Source organism: Pagrus major, chromosome 21 (assembly GCF_040436345.1).
Source record: "Pagrus major chromosome 21, Pma_NU_1.0".
NCBI lineage: Eukaryota > Metazoa > Chordata > Actinopteri > Spariformes > Sparidae > Pagrus > Pagrus major.
The window spans coordinates 14,537,054-14,553,822 of record NC_133235.1 but is presented as its reverse complement, the minus strand read 5'-3'; the positions used below and the strand labels follow the sequence as shown (position 1 = coordinate 14,553,822).

Below are 16,769 nucleotides of genomic sequence, written 5' to 3'. Positions count from 1 at the left end.
CACTTTTATTTTGGCAATTTTCGGCAGCGTGGAGAACAGAGTGGTAGAGGGCGGCGTGAGGTCAGGTTTCCACGGCAACTGTCAACCTCCAATCCCCCTCCAGCTGAACACCCTCTTTCATCGCCATGGCAGCAGTGAGGCCCTGTTTCCCGGGGGACGGGGGGAGTGCGGGAGGGAATGTGAGACTGCGAGAGGGAGGGAGAGGGCAAACAAGTTTTGTGAAAACACAGTAATCCAATATGGCCGCCATTGTATCCGAGCTAACGGCGGCTAAAGCTGGCTGCTCAGAGGAGATACAGTCGTGTGATGATTAACCTCGGCTGAGACCTGGAAGGAGAGATATGAGACTGAAGGCTCAGTTCAGTGGGTTAATGTGTGTTAGTTGATCTCAGTGCTCAGAGTTCCGGGGTGAGGGGTCACAACAACCACACCCACGGACTCTTAATTTGAAGGGTCATTTTACATTGTATAATTAATCTGTCAGATACGCCTTCCTGAAACCTGATACTGATCCTGATGGCCTTTGAGGGGCTATTTTTCTGTGCTGATGTCTCTAAAATTGGGCAATTTTAATACCTGAACATTAGCATTTTTTACAGTTCATATTCTGGAAAGTTGTGATGGCCAGTTGGAAACAACATACATCCACATAAAAAGTTAGCCTATGTGCCTTTTGAAAACAGCAGAAAAAACTGTCAAAGTTAATAAACTGTTTCAGTAATGTTAGTTACAGAAAGCAAACTCTATCTAAAATTTGCTGACTTTAGCCACCAAGCTACTGCTCAGAACAAGTATGACCCCTCAGTGTTTTGATGTGTATTTTTCCAGCTTATGAGTTAAACCTTTCATTTGCACGAGGATTATGTTCTTCCAAAAGTTGTATAGTCAAGTTTTAAGCAATTCAATTACTTCTTAAACCTTTTTTTTAAATGGGCTGTTTGAATCTCACATATAAAGCAGTGTTTAATGATGTTTATCTTCATTGATTATCCACTTATAATGCTTAATTTGAAGCATTATGTTTTCAAGTTTAGGAATATGCTAGAATTTGAATAATACCTCTTGGAAAAATGCGTGTTTCATCTACAGTCACTCATGTAAACCATTAATTATCATAATTGAAATGAAACAGTCCCATCGTCCTATTTGTTTGTTGCTTTCAGGCGTCATATATATATATATATGTATATTTCTGTGGGTATAAAAGAATTCTGTAAACTTAATTGTTGTCTGTTGTAGAATTTAGATGTTACGGTAAAGGCTTTGAGAGTTTGATTATTTCTGGTTCAGGTATCTTGAAAGTAGGGCTGCAACAAAGTATTATTTTCATTGTAAATAAAGCCTTTTGTGGCTTCAGAAGAAGCTGATAAATGGCCTCCAGTGATGTCACCCAGTGGTAAAGTTGCATTGTGGGTAATGTAGTCGACTCATTGTGGACAGTTTAACAAAATCAATACAGCAGAACCAGAGATATCACATTTATTATTCCACACATTCTATTTATTTTTTAAAAGCTGGAGCCTACATTACCCACAATGCAACTTAGCCTGGCTAGACAATTACTCGAAAAATTGTTTCAGCTCTACTTGAAAGTACTTGAATGTGCTTGAATTTTACCCTTTAAAAGCTCCACAGATCCTGATTATAGCAAACCCATTATATATAATTTAAAAAGGAAGTTCAGAACAGCCCCAGGGGACCGTTGAAGTGCATCCATTTAGATGGTCTTGAGTGATAGCTGGTAGAAACACGAGGCAGGAAGCTCACAAAGAATGCTTGAAAAAATTCGCATGGACCTTCCCTTCACTTGAAAATTATAACTTATGACTGATGAGTATGTGCAGAGTCATTCAGGGTGAGTCGGACGCATTCATCATCATCACAAACCAGAGCAGATGAAACTGTGGACAGCTCTATGTGAGTCACAGCCTCAGTATTTCATTTAACCATCGCTCTCTGTCTGCTCGTCTCTTTCAGATCACAGCCACCTCAGCTCTCCCCTTCTGCGACTCTCCTACCCATCATCCTCTCCCACCCCTCTTCTCCTCCTCTCTAGCCTCCCCTGCTTTCCCACCTCCCGTCTCCTGCTCCCTCCTCGTCGACCTCCAAGATAGATTCCCTCAGGAGTAAGGTTGACCTGCTCAAGCTGCCCCTCGCCCTCTCCACCAAGTCCATCTCTGAGCGCAAGAGCCAGCTGGGAGGAGTCGGCGAGCAGCGCGGCACGGGGGGAGGAGGAGGAGGCGGGTCTCGTAAAGCCCGCCCACCGCTGACCCGAGACATGGACAACGAGTCGCAGTACTCGGGCTACTCATACAAGTCCTCCCACTCCAGGAGCTCCCGCAAGCACAGGTAGATACAACAGGGATGACGTCATTTTAACATCAACTTTGTCTTGCTGCTGTTTCAGAGACAGTAACAGGATGCGATCATGTTCCTTCAGTACTTTTTCTTGTAATGGTTTCATTGCTGCAGACCTTTATTCCCATCCAAATGAAAGCAAAGGAAATTATATATATATGTGTGTGTGTGTGTATATATATATATGTGTGTGTGTGTGTGTGTATATATATATATGTGTGTGTGTGTGTGTGTGTATATATATATATGTATGTATATATATATATATATATATATATATATATATATATGTGTATGTGTATGTGTATGTGTATATGTATATGTATATGTATATATATATATATATATATATATATATATATATATATAAGCACATATCAGTCTTTAAATCTAACGGCTATCTAATCTAAAATCTATGTACAGAAAAGAACAACAAAATCACAGTTTACAAGTTGCATTGACAGAATATCTGTCAATATACAATATACAAATTATAATATATGTAAAGTGTGTGGATCCAGGAGACGACTGAGCAGGCCAAGGCATCGCCAAGTGCTGCCCGAGCCACACAACCTCCGCTCCACTGTGGTGACCTGGAAGAGGGCAGGTCACACAAGATAATTAGCAATAGACAGAGAGATCAGAGTGAAGAGGCATCAACTTTTACAGAAATACAGATATAAGGAGATAGTAAAACACAGGAGAGCAATGATCCAGCAGAGCCCAGGGTGTGACTGGTTTACAGAATGACTGGTTGACTTCTGCCGGTAAATGTTGGGGGAGCTGAGGGTGCTGGCAACATGGAAGAAAAGTGTTGTTCATTTGCATAAACAGACCACATCGTAATGTCATACATGTGGTTAAAAATGATCAAAGCTTCCGTTTAAAGCAGGTTAATATATTGTAGGACACCCAGAACAAGCTACATCGAAACATCACAGGATGAGTAAAAGAAACTGAGTCCTGCTACACCTCCTCTAACCCTGTGTGTCGTTTGTCATCCAGGGATCGGAGGGATCGACACCGCTCTAAGAGCCGAGACAGCAGCAGTCGTGGAGACAAATCGGTCACCATCCAGACTCCTGGAGAGCCGCTGCTGGACGCAGAGTCGACCCGCGGAGATGACAGGGTCAGTCACACTGCCTTCTTTGACTTTAGGCCTCTGTTATTTGTTGAAATTACAACGATCGTTCCAGAGGCTTACATTTAATGTTTAGTACTTAAGCTCCTAAACCAACAAAAAACTGTCATTTAGAGATGATGGCAACCTGGTCTGTTTTTATACTCTCTCAGGCTTCAGACTGGGACTGTGACCTCGCTCCTGTTTTTGTTCTCATTAAAATGTCACGGATGGATTTAAGTTGACCCACAGAGTGTTTTCTTTTCTTTTTGCTGCCACGTTTTGATCCCTTTAAAGAATGTTGTTCTCTTGATGTCTACGGAGACAGCGTGTTTTGTAGGAGCTGCCAGTCACTTCTTTTCAATCTTTGTTTATCTTGTCAGTCACGGGTGAAAAGCAGGTGTTGACATTTGTGTAATTGAGTCTTAGGATATTTAAGAGGTATTATATTAAGTTAAAAGGCTTGTGTTTATTAGAGAGACTGCGGATGTTTGTTTGTCTCCAGATAAATTGTAGAGGTGTCTTTCTCTAAATAGTAAGGAGGCATTTGTATTTAATCTTAGGGACACAAATAGCCACATGGATAAACAGAGTTGATTCCTTATTAGATTATTTGAACTTTTCATCCTGACTGAGTTTAGGCTGAATTTCTTTTCACAAAGGAAGAAGTTTTATGTCTGAAATTAGTCTTCTATATTTGCTCAGGCTCTCCGTACCTCCTAAACAAACCTTTTTATATAAAAAACATGGGATTTTCGATATTAGATTCCCAGTAGTTGCTTGAATTCAGAAGTGTTAGTCAGATCTTGTTCATTTTTATCCAGTTAGTAAAAAGACCAAAAATATCTTTCAGATTTGCTTGTATTTCTTACTTTTTAAAGTAAACTTGAGACTTCAGTTTTTTAGAATGTTGCACCATTTTGTAGGTATAATAGCTGGTGAAAATCCAGCCTAGAGCTGAATCTTTTTCTTTGTCTGACAGGATGATAACTGGGGTGAGACCACCACGGTCGTCACTGGCACCTCAGAACACAGTATCTCAAATGAGGACCTGACCCGCGTCACAAAAGACTTGGAGGAGTCGACTCCGCTGGAGTGTAAGCGCTTCGTTGGCCCGGCTCTAGGAGGCTGCCTGAGCTTCTTCGCCCTGGTCACACCATTAGCCTTCCTCATCCTCCCGCAGGTCCTGTGGCGTGACGCCCTCGAACCGTGCGGCACGCCCTGCGAAGGCCTCTACGTCTCACTGGCCTTCAAGCTCCTGGTACTGCTCATCTCCTCCTGGGCACTGTTCCTCCGGCCTCCTCGCGCCACGCTGCCGCGCTTCTTCGTCTTCCGGTGCCTGCTGATGGTGCTGGTGTTCCTGTTCGTTGCGTCGTACTGGTTGTTCTACGGCGTCCGGGTGCTGGAGCCCAGGGAGAGGGACTACAGGGGGATCGTGGAGTACGCCGCCTCGCTGGTGGACGCTCTACTCTTTATACAGTACCTGGCTCTGGTGCTGCTGGAGGTCCGACACCTGCAGCCCGCCTTTTGCCTCAAGGTTGTCCGGAGTACGGACGGAGCCAGCAAGTTCTACAACGTGGGCCACCTCAGGTGAGTGAGATGACAAAGTGTTTGATAAGGCTGCAACTAACAGTTATTTTCATCAATTAATCTGCCCATTACTTTCACGGTGAATTAATTAGTCGTTTAGTCTATAAAATATTGAAAAATCATGAAGAATGCTGATCAGTGTCCCAAAGTGACGACTTCAAATTGCTTCTTTTATCCAACAAACCATCCAAAACCCAAAGACTCTTCATTTACTGTTTAAATGACAAAGAAAAACAGAAAATCCTCACATTTCAGAAGCTGGAAGCAGCAAATGTTGGCAACTTTGTTGCTTGAAAAATGACTGAAATGATTAATCGATTATCAAAATTGTTGGCCATTAATTTTCTCCCAATTGGCTTAGCGATTAATCAGTGAATCATTGCAGCTCTTGTGTTAAACTTCTTTCTGTGAGCAAGTACAACATTTGAACAATAGATAACTGTGTCTTACACACAATAATAACCCGATTTGGAAATTGTGCTTTAGTTCTACTGACTGGTGTTGTGATGTGTGTAAACAGAGTATAGCCTCTCCTTGTGCAGTCAGCAGCTGATCTTAGACCTGTACTTACTGATTGACATGCTGTTGTGTTTCAGTATCCAGCGGGCGGCTGTCTGGGTGTTGGACCGTTATTACAGCGACTTCCCCGTCTACAACCCTGCCCTGCTTAACCTGCCCAAGTCCATCCTGTCCAAGAAGATGACCGGCTTCAAGGTTTACTCCCTAGACGGTAAATACAGCCTCATCACGGCTCTGACAGTTGTCATTTGTTGTTGTACGTCAGAACCAGATGTCCCAAACACTGACATACTGATGTTAAGGTCATAAGCAGCCATTCTCTTCACTCAGCTCTGTATTTATTTATTCTTGCTCTCACTTGAATATGAACATCAGCTGAATCCCTGATATGCAGTCTGCTAATCCCTCCACCTACATGTGTTGTCTTGTAGAAAACACCACCAACAACTCCACAGGCCAGTCTCGAGCCATGATAGCAGCCGCTGCCCGGAGGAGAGACAACTCCCACAACGAGTTCTACTATGAAGAGGCCGAGATGGACCGCAGGACCCGCAAACGCAAGGCCAGGTCAGATAGATATTCCTCTCTTACAAATATGAGGCAGATATGATGTGGCAGCTGGGAGCTCATACTTGGCACAAATCTCATGTCTCTGCTTCTGTTTTGGCTGAGGATGACTAACTCAATTCCAGAGAAGTGTAATTAAGAAACAGCCTCTCCCATTACATCATTTGTGGTGACAGATGCTGCCAGAATTTATAGATATCAAGCATGTTGATAAGATTGTAGCACTTTGGAACAGCAGGTCAGCTGTGGATTTTGACCATTTTTGTTTGTATCAAGCTGTATTTTCCCATGTTGAACCTGTCTTGAGTCTGTGTGGCACGCTAACGGACACTGGCGTCACATATTTTCATTGAACTATCTTTAACTTTAGGGGCTGCTTTCAAATACAGTACAATTCAGCTGAACTAAGTTAATTCCTTACCACTCTTGATGATGTCTCCGACAGATATTTAAAAACTCCCCCAATCATAATAAAGAATGTTGAGAAATAACCACATGACTGACAATGTCCGTAATGACCCTCTAGGTTGGTCGTGGCGGTGGAAGAGGCCTTCACGCACATCAAGCGTCTCCATGAAGAAGAGCTCGCCTCGTCCCCCAAACACCCAAGGGAGGTGATGGATCCTAGGGAGGCGGCTCAAGCCATCTTCGCCCCGATGGCCCGGGCCATGCAGAAATACCTGAGAACCACCCGGCAGCAGGCTTTCCACAGCATGGAGAGCATCCTCACACACCTGCAGTTCTGCATCACACACAACATGACGCCAAAGGTAATGTTATATTCTGCGGTTTAATGAGTTCACATTAGTCACACAAATTACACATGTTCAACGTTATGATATTCTTTTAGATTCAATATCTTCTAAATAATAAAATGAAATCAAAAGGATTACAGATTAACATCATCACAACAGAGAACACAAATGTGCCAGACATCAAAATTGAACAGAAATGCTGCTATAAACTATCAGTAACATTTCTAATACAATCATGTAAAAGACTTAAACCTCAAAATAACCCTAAATGACACCTTAAAGTGATACAAGAGCTGTCTAAAAGCATAAAAATAACCCAAACTGAATGAGATGAACACATGCAGATCAGATAAATGATCCAGAACAATGAGAAGAGAGTTGTGCAGTTTCAGCAGCAATGATGTAAAATCACAGAAATTAACCAAATGTAGCTGTTTCATATCTAACTGCAGAAAGCTCTGGAGCAGAGGGAGTAGTGTTTCCAGTTTTGTTGAATAACATTGACATTGTTATGGTTGAACACAGCAACAAAACCACTTTCCTATTAAAACATATTTTTCAGTGTTTCCATGATCTTTAACCTCCTACCTCCTCCACCCTGTCAGGCCTTCCTGGAGCGTTACCTCTCCCCAGGCCCCACCATGCAGTACCAGCAGCAGAACGGCAGGGGGCGCCAGTGGACTCTAGTGAGTGAGGAGCCGGTGACCTCGGCCCTGCGTCAGGGTCTGGTCTTCTCCCTGCGACGCCTAGACTTCTCCCTGGTCGTCACGGTGACACCGCTCCCCTTCTTGCGGCTCGGGGAGGAGTTCATCGATCCAAAGAGCCACAAGTTCGTGATGAGGCTGCAGTCGGAGACCTCGGTGTGAGGGCGGCCCCCTTCTCCCCGCGCTGCCCTCTCTTCTGGATCACTCTCGTGGCAGGACATTTGGTCTGCTCACATCCAATCATTTCCTGTCTGTGACAAAGAAACCATTGAAGGAGAGGAGCGTGTGAATCCTCCTTCCTGTTTAATGATCATCACAGATGCTCTGATATCAGACTGTGATCAGCTCAATGATTGTCCAAACCTGGATTTAACAGATGCCTTGACTTTCTCTTTTTCTGTGTTGTTGAGTCTTTAAAACACACTGTAAAAAAAAAAAAACTTCTTTTCTAAAGGGGACTTTTTCTCTTTTTGCCTCTTGTTCTTCTGTAACCACTGGACTACTTTACTGTGCTGACTCAATACATGAGCACCAGAGGAGGGGGATTACATCACACTTGTCACTTCCTCTCTCTTGTGTCTGAAAAACAGACCAACTGGAGCTCAACTCTGACTGCAAACGCTGGTGTACCACTGCCTCTCGGTTCCCTGTCAGTGTGTTGTTTCGTTTCAGATGACGAGGACTGTTTTTATATAAAAGGGTGTGACTTTTTTTTATTTCACTTACAGAATGTAGCATTATGTGCATTGACTTAACACGTGGCTTTTCTGCGGCCTGAAGGCCAAAACGTCTTTTTCTCTGACTGTAAAGAAAAATGGAAGTACATTCCTGAGTTGTTGCTCCTCCAGACTCTGTATGTTCACAACTGTCTAAATATGCAGCTTTTGTTTATTTTATTCTACACTGGCATTTTTTACTATTAATTTTAAGCAAGAAGACTCCACAATGTCCTCATTCACACCTGCTATAAACATGCAATCTGTATCTGCATATTTTAATCTGGAGGAGGATGTTAAAGGAACAGTTCACCGAAAAATGAATATTCAGACGTTATCTTCTCACCTCCAGTCCAATGGAAAGTCAGGTGAAGTTTCTTAGTCCATAAAACATTTCTGGAGCTTCACAGCAAAAAAGCGTTGCAGCATTCTCTCCTAAACAAGTGAAGTAGATAGGGACTTGTTTCAAATCGTTAAAAAAAACAATGCCGCAACACTGTTCTGCTGTGGAGCTCCAGAAATGTTTTGTGGACTACAGAACTTTACCCGACTTTCTATCAGCATGCGGGTGAGTAGATATAATGGCTGACATTTCATTTTTGGGTGAACTGTCCCATTAAAGCTGAAGCCTGTTATTCCAAATTCAACAAATCTCATAAAAAGACGAGAAACTAAAAATATTTTCATACCTACTGAAGGCATAAACTGACAGATTTTCATTTAAAAGGCTGATTAATTTCCTTTTTTTTAGTAGACACTGCTATAAAGGGAGTATATTATGCCTGTTTCCAGGCTGCTGACTAATAGTCACTAGTGAGTATTTATAGTAGCAGGAAGTGTATGTGGAATTAATTTGAAATTAACTCGAGTGGGTTTGTTCATAATAAGTGTATGAGAGTATGTGCAACGTGTGACTTCATATTTTTATATCAGGCTTTGGATACACTGACAACACATCTTAGGAGGATCAATTAATTGTTTGTTTTTGTCTTTTCATGGGATTTATTCAGAATTAGAAAAGTCAGGAAAATTGCCAGACTTGTCCTTTAATGCAGCGTGAGAAAGCATTCATGTCACCTAATGCCACCACTTCCTGCCAAGCAAAGCTGGCTAGAAAAGGTTGACAAATGACTTCTCTTCAAAGGAAAAACACGTAGAGCTTCAAGGTTCCTCTGGACAGCGTTCTCACCCCGGCAGTCCAGCTTTCATGTTTCTGAAGCTTTTAATGATATCTCAGGCTGGTTTAATTGTTGTTATTGTCCTGATTTTTAAAGGTGGAGGAGGCCAGCTTTGTACAGAGGTTACAATCTCCACCTCATATGTGACCACACTAAGGCCTAAGAGACATTTTCAGTCTGTATTTATAATAATACAATGACAGATATCAACAAGATGTGGGGAGGAAAATTTGAACTTTTTTAGAGAATCATACACCTGAAAGCAAAATCATATTTAAAAGACAATGGGTGGGAAACAAGTCTGAGAAGCAAATGTTAATGAAATGGCCTCTACGATGTGGTTGAAAGCTTTGGAAACAACAAGTAACTCAGCCGCGGGGGTGAGAATTTTTTTCCTTGACCTTTAAGTGCCTGAGCTCTCTACTCGATTGCAATCGCACTGCAGAATTAAGACGAAAATTACGTGAAAGTAAATGTTCATGATCAGATGTCATTACCCAGATACAGGTCACATGTTAATACCAGGTGTGAATGGTGTCTTGGTCTATTCCGGGCTTTTTTAACAATAGACACTCAGTCCTGAACAGGCAGCTGTAGTTAAACTACGAGCTGACTTTTGTGGTTTTTAGTGTTTTTATGCATTTCAACGAAAAAATCCCAAAACAGACGTGTGATTGTAACTCCTCGTAGCGTATCACCGCCTCGCCTTGTGCCACGAGCTGAAACGAGCACAGCCTTATCCTCTCCAGATGTGGAGGAGGAGCAGCGATGGGGCACATCTGTCCTCACACTGACTCCTTCTTCTCCAGGTCCTGAAAACTCACTGTAACGCTGAAACTTGCCTGAGACTTGAGCCGCTCCGATGTATCTACCTGCAGTACAGCTGCGTTTCCACCGCCGGGAGTTTCTCCAGGGACTAGGAACCTTTGGAGGGACTCGGTGCGTTTCCACCGCAGAGATCAGGGTCTAAATTAAATTCTGGGGACATTAGTTTGGCATCTAAAAACAGCCGTCGCTTTTTCATAGCGGAATAAGTTTACTGAATCTTCTCAGGTCTTTACACAGCGGTGGAAAAGCAGACAACAACAGGGCTGAAGGACCCCTTTAGTTCCTCAAAAAGTGGTTCCTAAAAGTTTCTTTCGATGGAAACGCGGCTTATATTGAGCCACAACACGACTGAGTTTTTGCTTCTTTCTTTCCCCAGTGAAAACACGGTTTAAAAACAGTCCCTTTACGTTTCTACAGATCGATCCAAACACCAATTCCAATTTGTGTGACATTTCATCCGAGTGATCAAAATGCAGATGTTTTTTTAAAAAGATGCATGCTAGAGATATTTCAGGCTCCCAGACTTTTTTTAATAATGACTTGTTTTCTATCATTTTGAAGGTGCCTAAGTTATGACGATGCAATTTTCCGAATGTTTTTACTTTTGAAAAACAAGTGGCTTGTAAAAAAAATTTGTAGATTTGTCTTGTATTTTCTTCCTTCTGGTAACTGTAGCTTGTATAGTGTTAGGCATTTTTCCGTTATTAAACCATTTATACCTAATATGTCATCTTTCTTACTTATTTCAGAGAGTGGGAAATTGTGGGGGTGAAGCTGTCTTCTATACATGATTCACCTCTTCATCTGCACATATGTGACCGTCACCAAAAATGACCATCTGCATTTAGATGTCTGTGGTTTTGTGACACAGGGAGCTTCTGCTTTCTGTTAAAATTTTTTGGGTTTTTTTTATTCTTCATCGTGTTGAAACGCTGGATCTGAACAAAGGGGAGTGCAGTGTTTTCACATGAGTTTCAGAGGAACTTCTGTGAAGAGAGGATGGTTGTGTGGTAGGCGTGTGGTTTCACAGCTTCAAAAAAACGGACAGAGAGCCCCGGACTTCCTGTTGCTGCTGCTCACAGAGCTCACTTTACAGTGTTTTTGAAGTAATCTCGCTGTCAGAAGCAACAAAGCAGATTGTCGGTCTTGTCAGCAGCCTGCTCGGTAAGATGCTGCGGCCGTTGCTCATCGCTGCTTTTCTGATGATCAATCCCACCTGCGCAGGTGAGGATTGGTAAATGTCATTTCTTTGAACTGTTGTGGGGAGATTTTTATCGTACTTGAACAGTGGGATGAGTGGATGAAACGCCATCGAGACATCTTAACGTCTCTGCAGGAAGTAGTTGTGATGCTGATGATTGATGAATATGGTGTGTTTTCTGTGTACAGAGGCCCTCGGAGACATGAGCGTGTGTTACATCCTGGATGGGATTCTCATCCTGTACGGCATCATTCTCACCATCTTATACTGCAGACTGAGGGTAAGACAAACAGGAACAACACACGTAGCGCCATGTTGACAGGGCAGAACTGTTCCTTATGGTTGTTTGAATGTTCTTCAGAATCATAATACTGACAAAAATATGATGATTAACAATGTTTTAAGATATTTGCTCAAATATTTTCTATACATTGAGTAGAAAAAGTCATGAAAAGGTCTTTTTATTCAGTTTTAAATGACACCAAACTCCCTCTGTATTTTCCCTAGATTTACCCATTGTAGTCTCAATTCCTCTACTGCATTTAAAGGGGCTCTATGTAACAATTTTCATACATCAATCACTTTTTTATTGGCCATGCCTTTACAAGTTATTTAATGCTGCTGGACTGTGGATTTCTTTGTGAGGGATTCTTTTCTGCGACAGTCCAAAGGATGTGACTTTATGCACGTTCTCAAAGTGTCTCGTCTCGACTCTCCGCTAACAGACCGCAACAGTAGCTCACGTTGGTTTAGAAATGGAGTCCACAAACTAAACTGGCAAATGGCTTCTAACACAACACAGAAGTTCCACAGAGCCCATTTTAAAGCTCCTGTTTACCAGCAGGTCACTAATACTGATGCTTTGGGATTGTAGGTCGGGTTGGCCGCCATCTGAAAGCGTCTGTATTTGACGAGTGGGAATGAAGTTTCCACAGCAAATAAAAGTAAAAAAAAACATACCAAATACAGTCATTAGTCATTGTTGGGTTTCATGGTCATTGTAGCAACAGAAATTGTTCCACTCGTTTTTCCCAATGTTAGAGGCAAACTCTTCACATCCTCCTTGAATATTTCAGTACTTTTACCAGTTACACCTCACACTTCATGAGAAATATGATGTGAGTCACCAGTGTCAAATCAAATTTTATTTATATAGCCCAAAATCACAATCACATTGCCTCAGTGGGCTTTACAGTCTGTACAGTGAACGACATCCTCTGTCCTTAGACCCTCGATTTGAGTGAGAAAAAACTTGCCATGTTGTTGGAAAAAAAGACCCTTTTAACAGGGAAAAAAAAAAAAAGACAATGGAAGAAACCTCAGGAAGAGCCACAGAGGAGGGATCCCTCTCCCAGGACGGACAGACATGCAATAGATGTCGCATTTACAGAAAAGAACAACAAATCACAGTTTACAAGTTGCATTGACAGAATGTGTGATACAAATTATAATATATGTAATGTATGTGGATCCAGGAGACGACTGAGCAGGACGAGGCATTGCCAAGTGGTGCCTGAGCCACATGACCTCCTGTCCACCGTGGTGACCTGGAAGTGGGCAGGCCACAAAGGATAATACTTACTTACTTATATGAATAGTACTCAAGTAAATGTCTGAAAGTATTTGATATTTAATGTTCTTAGGTATCAAAAGTACTAGTACAAGTAAATACTGTATTCTGTGGATTGATCGATTACCTATCTGGACAATTTTCAGAACGTATATTAAGAACTTTTCTGATTACCAGAATCAGTGTTTTTTGTTTTTAAATCTGATTGCCGATAAAATAGATGAATTTTAAAGTGTGCTACTTCGGCTCTGATGCAGCATGTAATCTGCAAAGTAACTTAAGTTATAAAAATAAATGTAGTGAGTAAAAAGTACAGTAGTGTTGGCCTCAGAAATGTAGTGGCCTAAGTATAAAAAAGGAGCAAAAAAAAAAGGAAATACTTAAGTAAAGTACAACTACTGCATTGTTCTTAAGTACAGTACTTGAGTAAATGTACTTAGTTACATTCCATCAGTGGAAACAGCTAACAGAAAACTCAACCAACAAGTTCTTTGTTTAACTGAGATTACGAAACACTTCCCCTGTATTTTATTTCTTTCTTGACTACATTATCATCATTTAACAGTGTATTTAACGTGGAAAGTAAATAAGTACTCTTATTTAAGTGTTGTAACAGTACAAATGTAAGGTGCTTTATTCAAGTATTTCCATTTTATGCTACTTTCTACCTTTACTCAACTACATTTCAGAGGCAAATATTGTACTTTTTACTCCACTACATTTTTCTGACAGCTTTAGTTACTAATTACTATTCAGATTATCTTCCTGATTGATTACTAAAGGTATCAAATAAATATAGAGGAGTAAAAAGTATCATATTTGCATCCAAAAGGTTGTGAAGTGGAAGTGTAAACTAGCAAAAAAATGGAACTGGAACTGAAAAAATTGTTCTTAAATACAGAACTTGAGTAAATGTATTTAGTTACATTCCGCCGCTGTGTATCACTCAGTCATTTGTGCTTCCTTTTCACAGGTGAGTTCAGCCAAACCGCCTGCCAATCAGCCTGAGGTAAAATTAAAGTTGTTTATCTGTTTTATTGTAAAAAACACTAACAAACAGGGCAGTTGTGATGAAAAGAAACATGCTGGTATAAATGTTTTTTGTGTTGTTTGCCCTCTGCGGCAGTAGTTCTGCTTTAAAGCCAACCGCCGTCGATCATTTCCTGTAAGCCTGAGCTGACCACCAACCTACCTTATTTGTACACTCAGTGTTCACAGTCACAGTTTCCACAAGTGTTTCTTCACACAACAAATATGTCACATCACATTTCCTGTTAAATGTTATATTGCGTGCAAACTGGAGCTGAGAATGATTTAAATAATCTTTAAAGACACAGACTGGAAGGAGGAACTAGATATGTCAGATATCTAACACCCAGCTCTCTGTTGTGTTTATTTGGAAATTATTGTTGCTGAAACACGCTTGTTAACACCTTCGAACTGTTTCCGTCCCACAGAAGCAGCCCGCAGAGGGAGGCATATATGCGGTGAGACTTCTCATTCTAATGCTTAAAAAGACAATTAAAAAGGCACATGATGGAAAAGTGACAGCTTACCGCACAGTTCATGGTAAAGGACTTTGTTTTTTTATTCACCTAGCAGGCTGTCAGAAAAAAAAATTCACACTCAGACTGTGTGCAGGAAATAGTCATCACATTGTTTATTTTTACTTTTCACATTGGTTGTTTGTGCTTCTGTCCTGCAGGGTCTGACCTCCCACAGTACTGACACCTACGAGACCATCAGAATGGATAAAAAGCCGATCGTCTGATGAAAGAAGATTCGGTGCAGAGAGGATGCTGAGCACAGAAACACATCGTCGCATCTCTTGAAGCTTTATACTGTATATTAAAGTAGACTAAGTATGCTCATAATCAGGTTCATAATTTTCTTTGGATAACTACTAGAATAAGTTTTCAGGCTTTAGTGCTCAAATAACACATATTTCTCCCACCGTCTGAAATGCTCTGTTTTAGCTCCTGTCTCTTTAAGGCCCCTCAGTCTGCTCTGATTGGTCAGTTCACACACGCCTGAGCCAGCAGCTGTGCTAAATCAATTCTTACTAGCCACGAGACATTAATCATGCAGCTGTGTGACTCTGTGATGTCGTATGATGTCATAAAGTCACTGAAGGCGATTAAAGGCGAGACTGCTGACAAGGCATTCAGGTGTTTTCTGTGGGAAAGAGGAGCCTCTGTTGGTGTTGACTTTCATCTTTTTAACTTTCAAGCTATTAACATGTACATGAATATATATATATAAATATATATATATATATATAAATAGTGAAGAAAAGGGAAAAAAATGAAGAATCATACTGAGTCTCCTTTAACTTGTGTTAACATGTGGTGGGCATTTCTGTTCATGACTCCCTTTTTTGTACAAATGCTTCTTTTATGTGTAAAATGTATGTCGTGCATGCATAAATGTTTAAATTAATTTAACAATATGCCAATAAAGGAAAGGCCGCGTCTGTTATTCACAGCTGGTTTTACTCAGAAAACGGAAGTTAAACTTTTGTTTCTGTTCATTGGTTCCCTTTTTTGGTATATCTAGGGCTATCCTACTTCATGCTATGTCAAACAACATGAAATGTGTTGCAAAGACTAAATAGGTGCAAGTAATGATTATTTTTTTGACAGTTAACCTGCTAATTATTATTTGATTTCTTTTGGCAGTGAAACGTAACTAGATACATTTATTAGTATTTGTACTTAACCACAGTATTTCCATTTTCTGCTATTTTACATTTCCACTCCACAACATTTTGAAGTCAAATATTGTACTTTTTACTCCACTACATGTATTTAATAACATTAGTTACTACCCACCATGCTGCATCAGAGTGGCAGCACATTTTTAAATTAATTAAGAATATTTCTGTGACGCTTTATTTTCATGATGTGTTAATTTTATTATTTATTTCATCATCTCGAGTTTAGGACACCAAAGACCAAAACTGGTTCTGATCTTCTAAATAGATATTACACCTAGCCAGAATTAAAGGGTAACTCCACTAATCTTACACATTAAAGTGTGTTTACAGGTCTTAATGAATATGAAAAAAAGTAGTATAATGCCTTTTGTGACTTTAGAGGAAGGTACATGTTATCTGATAAATTGCCTCCAGTGATGTCACTCAGTGGCTAATTTGCTTTGCGGGTAATGTAGGCACAGTCTAATGGTTTGTGTTGATTACATGCAGCTTCCTCTGGAGCCACAAAAGGCTTTAAACTACTTTTTTCCCCTCCTCATTTGCAGTAGTACTCCCCTGAGAGACCCGTATACACACTTCAATGTGTTTGTGGATTTATCCTTTAATTAGGAGAAATCAGTGTTCAGTATGAGCGCTGAGACACTTAATATAACATCAATTTTCATGACTAAATAAGTTAATTTATAACAGAAAAATACCAGAAATCGAGGGTAATCAATCACACTCTGTTTTCTACCTGTGTGACAGCCGCTCCTCAGCCTGACTCTCCCCCTCTTATTTACATAGACACATAACTGGAAATGTATTCAAAACAGATTCATAACAACCTGTGAACTCTGGCTGTGAACTGTTTTCCCTCAGGCTCTTCACCAAAAACTCACTCATCCAGCTGTCTGTTGCGACACCTGACAAAGAAAACAAGGTTCAAATACTCAGTTTGAGTACAC

At 40.8% G+C, this 16,769-nt stretch overlaps 2 protein-coding genes across 3 annotated transcripts; both read left to right on the top strand.

The window, feature by feature from the left end:
* Window positions 1-2,063: 2,063 nt before the first annotated feature.
* On the top strand, window positions 2,064-11,058 carry LOC141017376 (vang-like protein 2). The gene is made up of 7 exons (XM_073492070.1): window positions 2,064-2,349; window positions 3,364-3,487; window positions 4,461-5,068; window positions 5,665-5,798; window positions 6,019-6,154; window positions 6,681-6,924; window positions 7,515-11,058. The coding sequence occupies exons 1-7, from the start codon at window positions 2,279-2,281 to the stop codon at window positions 7,773-7,775; spliced, it is 1,578 nt and encodes a 525-aa protein (XP_073348171.1). The 5' UTR covers window positions 2,064-2,278; the 3' UTR covers window positions 7,776-11,058.
* A 308-nt stretch (window positions 11,059-11,366) lies between these two features.
* On the top strand, window positions 11,367-15,614 carry fcer1gl (Fc receptor, IgE, high affinity I, gamma polypeptide like). 2 transcript variants are annotated; one of them, XM_073491224.1, is made up of 5 exons: window positions 11,367-11,559; window positions 11,725-11,816; window positions 14,080-14,115; window positions 14,564-14,593; window positions 14,812-15,614. In XM_073491224.1, exons 1-5 carry the CDS (start codon window positions 11,505-11,507, stop codon window positions 14,875-14,877), a joined length of 279 nt encoding a protein of 92 aa, XP_073347325.1. In that variant the 5' UTR covers window positions 11,367-11,504; the 3' UTR covers window positions 14,878-15,614. The 2 variants fall into 2 exon arrangements, with proteins under 2 accessions (XP_073347325.1, XP_073347324.1); XM_073491223.1 differs by having other exon boundaries at window positions 14,564-14,675; window positions 14,812-15,385.
* The last annotated feature ends 1,155 nt before the right edge of the window (window positions 15,615-16,769 follow it).

Excerpts from the sequence above, each read along its gene's own strand:
- LOC141017376 (XM_073492070.1), top strand. The coding sequence starts at position 2,279 with ATGGACAACGAGTCGCAGTACTCGGGCTACTCATACAAGTCCTCCCAC. Across the intron at positions 5,069-5,664 it reads TACAACGTGGGCCACCTCAG|TATCCAGCGGGCGGCTGTCT; the intron begins GTGAGTGAGATG and ends GTTGTGTTTCAG. Across the intron at positions 5,799-6,018 it reads CAAGGTTTACTCCCTAGACG|AAAACACCACCAACAACTCC; the intron begins GTAAATACAGCC and ends GTTGTCTTGTAG.
- fcer1gl (XM_073491223.1), top strand. The coding sequence starts at position 11,505 with ATGCTGCGGCCGTTGCTCATCGCTGCTTTTCTGATGATCAATCCCACC. Across the intron at positions 11,817-14,079 it reads TCTTATACTGCAGACTGAGG|GTGAGTTCAGCCAAACCGCC; the intron begins GTAAGACAAACA and ends TCCTTTTCACAG. Across the intron at positions 14,676-14,811 it reads AGCTTACCGCACAGTTCATG|GGTCTGACCTCCCACAGTAC; the intron begins GTAAAGGACTTT and ends TCTGTCCTGCAG.